At 40.6% G+C, this 10,960-nt stretch overlaps 1 protein-coding gene and 1 long non-coding RNA gene across 2 annotated transcripts in view; one reads left to right on the forward strand and one right to left on the reverse strand.

Moving 5' to 3' along the window:
- LOC107990210 (uncharacterized) overlaps positions 1 to 3,585 on the reverse strand; it is a 12,820-nt gene extending 9,235 nt beyond the window's left edge. Inside the window, exon 1 of the long non-coding RNA XR_001761763.2 lies at positions 3,542 to 3,585. This is a non-coding gene — a long non-coding RNA (uncharacterized LOC107990210). The remainder of the gene's footprint in view (positions 1 to 3,541) is intronic.
- Positions 3,586 to 4,293: 708 nt separating this feature from the next.
- Positions 4,294 to 10,960, forward strand: part of LOC103397030 (ras-related protein Rab-35-like) — a 21,517-nt gene continuing 14,850 nt past the window's right edge. The window contains exons 1-2 of the mRNA XM_025052928.1: positions 4,294 to 4,364; positions 4,697 to 4,881. Coding sequence (XP_024908696.1) covers positions 4,294 to 4,364; positions 4,697 to 4,881 — 256 coding nt within the window. The remainder of the gene's footprint in view (positions 4,365 to 4,696; positions 4,882 to 10,960) is intronic.

Genomic DNA, 10,960 nt, shown 5'->3' on the forward strand with positions numbered 1-10,960 from the left:
CGCTCTTAGTCTGATCCGTCGTCTGGGACCTGTTTGCCTTGGGAGACCAGGGGCATTAAGCCCCCGACAACATAGCTCCTAGATTCATTCGGATACTCAAACCCCTCCACCACGTTAAGGTTGCGGTTCCAGGAGGGGATAAGAATTATATTTTATTAAGTATAATTTAACTATAATGAGCATCCTATTAAAAACTCAAATGTAAGCTGAAACTGAATAAGAAAAAAATATATGTAAAAAGATAAAACTAAGGGAAGTTAACTTTTAAAAATAGTTCTAACAAGAAATATTTAATCATTAAAGGTATATAATGTCTATACTTAAATAACTGCTGGTAGAGGTAGAATTGAAATTAATTTGTAGCCCCAAAAACTTCCAGGCTCCAGGCTCAGACTGTTTTCCATGCACTTGGAGGGAATGCAGATAGATGTAAATGTTCTCATCTGCTGCTAAGTATGTATGTGTACTAAACACACAGGTTACCCTACTTTACTTTTATGTTCATTTAGAGGAAGGAAGTGTATGGTAAATAACAGTCAATTGCATGTTTTACATCTGCTGAGATGAACCTGTGTAGAATTCTAATAGAAATACTGTGTGTAATGAAACGTGTTTAATGTGTGACATCACTGAGTCCACTGTGACCTGAACACATTTGTACTGTATGAGCCAACCACATGCAACAACGTCACTGTTTTTGGTTGTTTCTTTTGTCTTCTTGTGCTGAAAGTTCTCCTCCCCATGAAACTGCAGCAGGTTCAGTGTGTTGTGTTTTGCATCAGGAGTACAATCTGAACTATTTTTTTATTCCTGTGGTTGAACTGTAATGGCTTAATTTGGCCACAAAAGTCTGCATTGCTTTTAAAGAAAATGTTTAGGAAGTGACCATTGTCCAATCAGTCAGCGGCAGTAGCTCATGTTAAGAGAGCCCTTGTAGGAGAGTAAAGATCTAAATGAAAGGTACATATGTCTTGGTAAATCCAGAAAATGTATTTGAATTGATTGAGAAGAAGAAAATAGTAGAAGTAGAAAGTCAGAAGTGGCAGAGAAGAAAATGGTGCAAGGTATGTTTGCGGTGTGTTAAATATTAGGTGTCTTTGCCCATTTACCAAATCAATTATGCAATACAAAAGTAGCCAAAACGTAAAGATGACTAATAATACAAATATATATATAGCAAAATATGTGGACAATAGCTAACTGAGAAATACAGCTCATAATTAGCCAAAGATAAATACCTGATATAGAATAATATATATAAAAACCACAACTTTAAAAAATGTATTTAAAAGATGTGCCCAAACTTTAGGTACTAAGTCTTTAGATTTACACCTTTGTGTAAATAATCCTTATCTTTGCACCAACAAACCATCACTCCACTATTTCAGCTCTGACATACTGTAAGCAGCTATAGCTTTAGCTTCTGCTGGCTTCCTTCCAGTTGCCCCAGTTTGGTGTATTTGGCCCAGGGTGTCTGTGTGTGAGTGTTTGTAACACACACCCTGCCCTCCACCTCCTCAGCATCACACTGCACCTAAAGATCTCTTGCCCGTCATCTCAGTGCCCCAGGTGAAGATTAAGATGGAGTCTGACTATGACTCGGACATGGACCACCATCATCCCCGGGACCTGAGCAGCGAGACCACATTGTAAAGATAGCGCTTCATCTTTTATGAACTGGTCAATGCATGGCATTATAGAGTCGAAGTCTAGTCATTATAGTCGCTGACCAAATACAGCAGTGACCATCAATCATCCAATCTGGCCCATAACTGGATTACAAAATAAACATCAAATAATAATGTTAGACAAAAATGTGGTTTTTATTTCATTTTACTTGAGTGTCCGGCCCCCCAGGTGTCTGTCCAGAGAAATTCTGGCCCTCTAACAAATATAGTTGGTGACCCCTGATATACAGTGTGTGGTTGATTACAGTGACCGACTACAGTATATACAGTAGTGACCCTCAGAATATTTTGAATTTGTTTGTAGTCTGAAGAACTTGGCAATACATTTACTTGTTTGATGTTAAAAATGTTTAAAGATAATATCAAGGTGAATATGTGTCTGTATAAAATGTTCTATTTGGTACAAAAGTGTATATATGTATGCCATTGAAAACTATATATTGTACTGTACACAGGTACGTATTAGTACGTAGTACTAACCACGTTAATTCCTTATGGCACAGAGACAACAGGTTTTTGTAAATGGTTCTCAGATTTGGTTTGAGAAAAAGACTGTGGAGGCCTATGGAAATCTCCAGTAAGACCAGTACAACCATCACCTGCCTGATGGTATAAATTAGTTAATAACTATATACTGTATATATATATATATCATTGCACTATAATACAGACACATCTATTTTTAACTTCAATGTGTCTTAGCTTTGATTTTGAAAATACAAAAATTACACATTTTACATCAAAATTAAAATGCAAGGTAAGCCTGACCTTAGGCACCAAGTATAGTTCATATAGTTCAGTAATGACTGAATGGATGGCTCTACCAACCTGTAAATAGAATTTCTAGTTAGTTATAAAAGTGTGTTAAATCATAATCTGCTTGTAAGAATCACGTACTCCTGTTTCTTAAGACTTTGCTCTGCACAGGTGTAGGTGCAATGGGTCGAGTGCTGCTTAGGAGCACTCGGTGTTATTAACCAAATTAATAACACAACCAGTCTCATTAAAGTTATCTTTAATTATTATTTTAACCTATATAGCAATAATGTATTACTTGAAATATACAAATATACTAAAATCAATAGTATTCAATAACAATTAAATATCTGAAGGATTTTGAGAGTTCTTGGCAAATTGGGTGGCTTCAATGAATAAAGTAACAACACAGACAAATACAGTTTACAAAAATAATCAAATTTATTTATACAACACTGTCAAGTTAATGACGGTGATTGAACTCATAAACAATGATCATTATAACAAAACAAGGCGTGTGTGTAGGGGTGTGTGTGTACTTATGTGCGTGTGTACACGAGCGGTCGTGTACGAGAGAGAAAGAGAGAGAGAGATGTTGCCTCTCAGCTACCAAGCAAGCGACTGAGCCCTTGAGGCGTGTTCACATACGCGACTGCGCAGTGGAAGAAGAACTGCGAGGTAGAAGGAACGGCAACAGGAAACACGTGAGGCGTGTATGCGCTCACGGAGGTGTGAATGGGTGTTGTGTACGCGCACCAAGATGCGCTCAGGTACAATGAAACAGTGCTTGTGATGTTATCAAAGTATATGGGGGAAGGGAGGCGTACCGCGTGGTCTACTCCAGACAAAGGACTTTGTCGGAGTTTTCCTGATCCCAATACTGATAACGTTCCAAGTTAACACTGAAATACTGACGGTGTACAAGAGTATAACACCGAGTCAGGAGGTTAGAAAAGAAGTGCATGCAACAGCCTAGCTATAAAAGCAGCACAGATTTCAGACAACAAAATTCAATATGCGTACTTAAACTGTTCCTCAGTTTTAATAGCATTTAGCAATACTACTGATTAACTAACGTGCCCAAATGCCAGCCTTACTGTAGTGAACGTCTGCTCGTATTGAGAGGGTAGTGGAAAGTCCGCACTTCTTGGGTCCTTGTCAGAGCTGGGGACGTCCGTCTGGTTCCACTGTGTCCAGAGAGCCCTCTTGGTTCCGAAAGTCCGTTTCGGGAGGAAAAGTCTCTGACTGTCGATGTGCCGGTTCACACGATTACCGTTAGAAGGAATCCTGTCGCTTCTAAAATTTTCAATAACTGCTTTGGTCGCAGCGCTACGTTACTTGTGTAACTTATTACCGGTTAACTCAGTTAAGACATAGACGCTGCTAATGCATTTATCACCGTTGGCAATGGTGTCTACAAAAGCGCGTTGGTTCTTAGTCTTCTGAGACGAGCAGGTTTCTCTTTTCATCAGGGGTCCTACGGAGCGGAAGTCCTGAACAGAGATAATGAAATTTAGGCTGCCCCCCCTATTTAAAGGTTGCGGAGGTTACTGATCGTGACGTATGTGGATTTACCGGAAGCAGTGGAATTATGGGAGTTCGAGTCCTTGAAAGGATTGTTGTAGTACCTACACAGGAAATGTTCTGCACGTACTCAAGAAATGTTTTCTGTAAAGGATACAGTCTGCTCCTCATCATCTATGTGAATCGTGCGAACTTTGCCCAAAAAGAATGCACGCAATGAAAAATAACTGCTCAGCACTTATGTAACTTTCTCAATAAAAGGAACTGCAGCCCTCATACACTTTGGGACTTAGTAAAATAGCTTATAAACCAGGAGGTGCTGAGAATGAGCCAACTGAGGAAGACCTTCATTGAACTGGTGAAGTCTAGTGAAGGTCTTGATGCTTCAAACTACAGGTAATTGCAAGGCACTTTCATCAATTATTATTTGTCAGCTTAACACGAAATGTGTGTGACCACTCAGCTTAGAGAAACTGTTTAATTCTTGCTGTCCACACAGTCGTGTACTATTTGGCAACAAGTAAAACAGCTGATAGTGTGGTTTGAGATGTGTGCCTTTCTTGGGCATCTTTGTTGTTAAATATGCTATATAGCAGATAGGCTCCAGTCTGTATTGTGTTGTACTACCTCCACCACTCTCATTCACAACTGTAATGAAGCCCACCTTTAGCTTATGCTTTTGATGGTACTCCTGTGACTCTAATTGTTGCTATTTTATTGTGTTGCAGACAGGATACATTGAAGAAGAGCCTGAGCCGTGATTTCCCGCAGCTAGTGTTTCACACCCCCACCAAGCGTAAAGTCTCTAAACTGGTTTTTGCTGAGACTCTGTCGAAAGAAACACTCTTGGACCTGCTATCTTATCCATCAGGTGCGGAAACCACCCACTCTAGCGAGATGAATCAGACAGACAGTGAGCCTGAGAAAATGACAACACAGTTAACAACACCAGAGGACACAAGGACACTGTATACAGAAGCGTTGTTGTTAAAAAGACTGCTAAGTGACACTCCTAGCGTGTTGTGGCCACGGCCTCCCACTGCAGAAGATTTAAAATTTTCACCGAAGTGCAAACTGTTGTTCCCCTTGAACTCTACAATTTAGTTAGCTGGGTTATAGATGCCACTGAGGAGACAACACTGAAACATTTGTCAACATTGCAGATGACTTGCATTTGAAAGTGTTGTGTGTTTGTCAGGACATTGTTTACCTTGCTACCAAGGGCCATAAGCAGACATCAAAGTCCTTGTGTTTAGGTTTAACTGTTCGACATTTAACAAGGTCATCACGCATTGTGTCACAGCTTAACAAACTGGGACATTGTGCATCATGGGACACAGTGTTGAGTCTAGACACTAGCCTTGCCCAACTGACACTAATAGAGGGCAGAGACAAAGTACCAAAGGGATTCGTAAAGAATGCACCCACAACAATGACCAAAATGCAGTTTAGCATGAATAACCTAGACACAATGGTGACTCCAATCTTACAATTAAATTAATTTAACCCTTTAAATCTCCCCGAGCTAAGGTCTCTGGTCTCCGCTGCTAAATCAACCACCTGTCAGCTGGATCCTATACCAGCTAGACTAGTTAAAGAGTCCCTTCCCCAAATAGGTCACATAATATTACAACAAATAAATATGTCCCTACTGAGTGGCTGTGTCCCAGAGGCATTCAAAATAGCAGTAATTAAACCATTACTTAAAAAGCCTTCTCTGGACGCTGGCACTCTAGCTAATTATAGGCCCATTTCAAATTTACCTTTTATTTCTAAAATCTTAGAAAAAGCTGTCGCTTCCCAATTGTGTGATCATCTGCATGACAATAATCTATTTGAAAAATTTCAATCTGGGTTTAGAACCCATCATAGCACAGAGACTGCACTATTGAGAGTACAAAATGATGTTCTCGTGGCCTCTGATAAGGGACTGGCGTCTATCCTGGTCCTTCTGGATCTCAGCGCAGCGTTCGACACAATTGACCGTGAGATCCTGTTACATAGGCTGGAAAAAGATGTCGGGATTAAAGGATCAGCACTTGCCTGGTTCAAATCCTATTTGTCGAACAGGTTTCAATTTGTTAACGTAAATGAGGAATCCTCCATACTCACTAAAGTGAACTATGGAGTTCCTCAGGGTTCCGTGCTTGGCCCAATTCTTTTCACTTTGTACATGCTGCCACTAGGCAACATCATCAGGAAGCACAACATAAACTTTCATTGCTATGCAGATGACACCCAATTGTATGTATCGGTACGGCCAGATGACCCAAACCCCTTAATTAAAATCCAAGATTGTCTTAGAGACATTCTGACATGGATGACCCAGAATTTTCTAATGCTTAACACAGAAAAAACTGAGGTCATAGTTTTAGGGCCTAAACATATAAGAGCACCATTGTCAAATCTAACTATAACCATAGGTAGTTCTACCCCAGTCCCCTGTGGTAAAGCAAGGAACCTGGGTGTCCTGTTTGATCAGGATTTATCACTACAAAAACATATTAACCAAACCTGTAGAACAGCCTTCTACCACCTACGTAACATTAAATCCATTAGAAAAATGTTATCACGACCAGATTCTGAAAAACTAATCCATGCCTTTATAACCTCCAGGCTGGATTATTGCAATTCGCTACTATCAGGATGTCCCAATAAGTCCTTAAGAAGCCTTCAACTGGTCCAGAATGCGGCAGCACGCATACTGACCGGAACTAGAAGACGAGAACATATAACCCCCGTCTTGGCTTCAATACACTGGCTCCCAGTAAAAAGTAGAATAGACTTTAAAATACTTTTAATCACATACAAGGCCCTAAATAATCAAGCCCCATTATACATTTGTGATTTAATTACCCCATACAAACCAAATAGATCACTGCGCTCCCAAAATTCGAATCTATTGGTCATCCCTAAAATAAATAAAAATAGAACGGGTGGTAGAACTTTTAGTTACCAGGCTCCTCTCCTGTGGAACCAGCTCCCACTCTCAGTAAGAGAGTCAGATTCTGTCTCGTCCTTTAAAGTGAGACTCAAAACCCATTTGTATAGTATAGCCTATAGCCTAAATTAGATTAAACATGCCCCGACTAGAACAGTCTAAAAAGATGCTGCTATAGGCCTAGACTGCTGGGGGGCATTGCATTTCATTTCATTTCACTTCATCTTGCACTTATAATGAGGACACAGACTCTACGGTCTTACTTTATTCTTCTGTCCTGTCCTATATTCATACCGACCACCATGTATACACTTAGGAAACTGGTCCCACTCTTTTACAGTTCTGCTGCCACCGGTGAACAGGAGGAGCACAGGACTACTGCCACTACCACGACTTTTTTTTCTTCATTGGTTTTTATGTATTTGTACAATGTATGTTCTGATAACATCTATTGCACGTCTGTCCGTCCAGGGAGTGGATCCGTCACCTGTGGTTCTCCCTAAGGTTTCTACCTTTCTCTTTTCTCCCTGTTGAAAGGGTTTCTCTTTCGGTAGTTTTTCCTTACCCTGGCTGACGGTCTAAGGACAGAGGATGTTACCAACCCTGTGAAGCCCCATGTGACAAACTGTATTTTGTAAATGTGGGCTATATAAATAAAATTTGATTTGAATTTGATTTGACAACACTTGTGTGGAATAACACTGACTTTGGTGAGAAGACTCTATCAGGCCGTGGAACTACTCATCATACAAATGGAATTATGCTCCAGAGTTCTGCCAACGAGACTATGTCCACAGCCATCAGACAGCCACTGAGAAAGGGAGTTTCCTCATTCAAAGCCCCCCAATCTCTATAGAACCGTACCATCAGTCCAAAAGGCAAGGCCCACACAACTTGGGTCAACCGATGGAGGAGGAGACATGCCGAATCAACACCCATTCAGCTGCACAAGCTGAATTGGCGTATGTTTTGGTAAAGTCCACGTATGTGGATGGATGTGCAGTCCCAAGCTGGACAGGGTTCCATACACTACTTCAAGGTAAAAACACTCTGCAAAAGTCAACATTGTATTAGCTTCCAGTCATTGAGGCATCACCAACAGAATTGTCAACAGTAAACACTATCCTGAAGCGAAGTGTCGAGATTGCTGAACAACTAGAACTGGATCATATAGTTTTAGTGTTTAACCAAGCTATATATGCCAAAGCGCAGCAAATCTGCTGGAAAAATTATGACTTCACGCAGCATTTAGTGATAAGACAAGGTGAATTCCACACATCCATGCCCTACCTAAGTGTTTTAGGCAAAAGATTTGGAGATGCAGGACTTTAAGATATTCTCATGGAATCTGAAGTTGTTGCCCCAGGATCCATCAATGGGGTGCTCAATGGTCATCACTACAATCGCAGCATGAGAGCTCAAAAACTTCTATATGAGAGTCTGCAGTGCATCCGATTCATCACCTTGGACTCCTTGATGACATCAATATACTTACCTCTTTCTTGTGGTAGACAAGAAAGAGGTAAGTATATTGATGTCATCACTGAGATTAAATGTGCCTTTCCAGACCAATTGATGGATGTTTTGAGTGCAGAGCAGAGGTTTCAGAGCATGTGTTCAAAATATACTGACTTTGTGCAGAGGAAAAGTATAGAAAGTCCAACATTTGCTTTCTGGAGCTCCTACATTCACATGATGCAGCTACTGTTTGTAAGAGCAATACGAGAATCGAACTGGCAGCTTCACCTGTCAACAGTCCGGTTAATGATGGCATGGTTTTTTGCCTACGATCAAGTAAATTATGCTCGGTACTTACCTCCTTACTGGCTGGAAATGGTGAATTTGCCCATTACACATCCATCTTGCCACAGTGAGATTAGTGTGAAAGGTCAGTTGACTATCCAGTGACAAAAATTACATGGACTTGCTTCCATTGCCTGTTGAAGACCTGCGGTGTGATCATGAAGAATGTGACACGGGTGTTTTTGCATGCACAACATGCTGCAAAAGAGCATGCAACTGTCATCATTAGGAGCCCTGACACTGATGTGGCAGTCATTGCTGTAAGTCTGCAGACAAATTTACCATGCAGCTTATATTTTTTTCACAGGGACGGGCAACAGGACACGCATCATTGACATTACCAAGGTGTCATCAGCTCTTGGCACCAGTGTGTGTTCAGACTTGATTGGCATATATTCATTCTCTGGGTGTTACTCCACAAGTGCCTTTTATGGTAAAGGCAAAAGAAAGACATTTTCTGTGGCATGTGAGCGGGAAGAGTACCTTAAGGGTTTTAAAAATCTGGGTGCTAACTTTAACTTGGACCACTCAACATTTGCACTACTTTGCAAATATGTATGCCACCTTTCTGATCAGCCGGCTGCTGAAAATGTCAATGAGGCTAGGTACAAGACTTTCTGTATGGCATTGTTAAGATATTGTAAATACATTTATTCAATCTTTACAATATATTCATTGTATTAAGTTTCCAAATCAATTTATACTGTTTGTTTTTGAATGCTGTACAAAAAGGAGATGTACTGACGAAAGGCGTATGCTGATGGTTTACATAACAGGATGGTGTATGGTACGGATGGCACTGACTGTTACGCTTGGAGATAGAGACAGGTCACAGAACCGGCCAGAACCAGTTTTTCTGCCCAAATAATGAGGAAAACAGAACATCAAAAAGGAAAAGAATCCAAAGTGTATTTCTTTGATCTAAGCAGAATAGCTCAGCACATTTACATGTTTTCTATTGGTGGATAATCTTTGTTTGAAGCTGCCTTTGCCAATCAGCGCTCAGAAGTTGCGTGTGAACACCACATGGCTGTAAAGGGTTAAGGTGCTGACCATTGATGTGTATGTAAAAAAACTGTATTTAAGCTTTGAGCACTGAGTTCCTCAGTGTACATATATGTTTTAATAAAGTTTTTTATGATTGATCAGTGTTGTATTTAATTAGGAGCGAATAAATGAACAATTGAATAAACAAATGGTCCTTGTCATTGATTACTTCCTTTTATTGATCAGAATGACTTAACATACAAAGTTCACCTTATCGTCTATTTTCTTCATTGTTCTTCGTGAATCCATTTGGCTCTCTTTAGAAGACTTGGGAGAATTCCTTTCTATCGGTAACGTTAAGTCAAACCATGGAGGCAGCCGTGTTGCCGGAAGTCTTGACATCAATCAGCTACTTGATTGGTCTAGCACGATCACGAACCGTGTCACCGCTTGCGCACCAAAATCTTATTGCACCCTGAAGACACTAGTTATTTATAAAATGCATCGATATAAAAAACAGGCAGGATATTTTGCGACAAACTTTTTTGCTATAACTTTAACTTAACTCATTCTTTTTTATGAAGTTAAGATCGTGTAGTTCCCAGACGTCGGAGTGAGACGATAACCGGGTTCACCTTATGGCCTAAGTATCTTAATCAAAGCATGGCAACAACTATAAACATCAGACACAGGAGACAAAGGTCGAAGCATCTGAATGTTTGGTGATGCCATCAGCAAATCCCTGTTCTTCCACTAGTGTGGGTTTCCTGTTACACATGGGACACGTGTTTGTTTCGTTCCTGTGAGGCTCTCATCCAGATGATGAGGTTCCAGCGTTGGCCAGAGGAAATGGGCAGGGCCCCATGCATGTGTTGGCCCCGGTGGAGAAGGCCCTCAGTCATTCTGTGTTCTACCTCTGCACACTCTGTTACACATAAAAAAAACCTGCAGGTGGCGACAAACACTGGTCAAGAGTGAGACCAAAGGTTTACCCTGTAATACACAAGTGTCACACACATTTTTAGCATTATTGTATTAGCCAGCAACTAGGGTACACAAACCAGGCACTAGGGTACACAAACTAGTGTTTATAGTGCCGGTCCCAAGCCTGAATAAATGGTGAGGGTTGTGTCAGGAAGTTCATCTGGTGTAAAACCTTTGCCAAATCAAATAATGCAAATTAAAACTATTTCCATACCAGATCGGTTGGGGCCTGGGTCAAAAACAACTGAATGACTGTTGGTCAAAGACAGAGAAGAAG

Source organism: Cynoglossus semilaevis, chromosome W (assembly GCF_000523025.1).
Source record: "Cynoglossus semilaevis isolate Cse_v1.0 chromosome W, Cse_v1.0, whole genome shotgun sequence".
NCBI lineage: Eukaryota > Metazoa > Chordata > Actinopteri > Pleuronectiformes > Cynoglossidae > Cynoglossus > Cynoglossus semilaevis.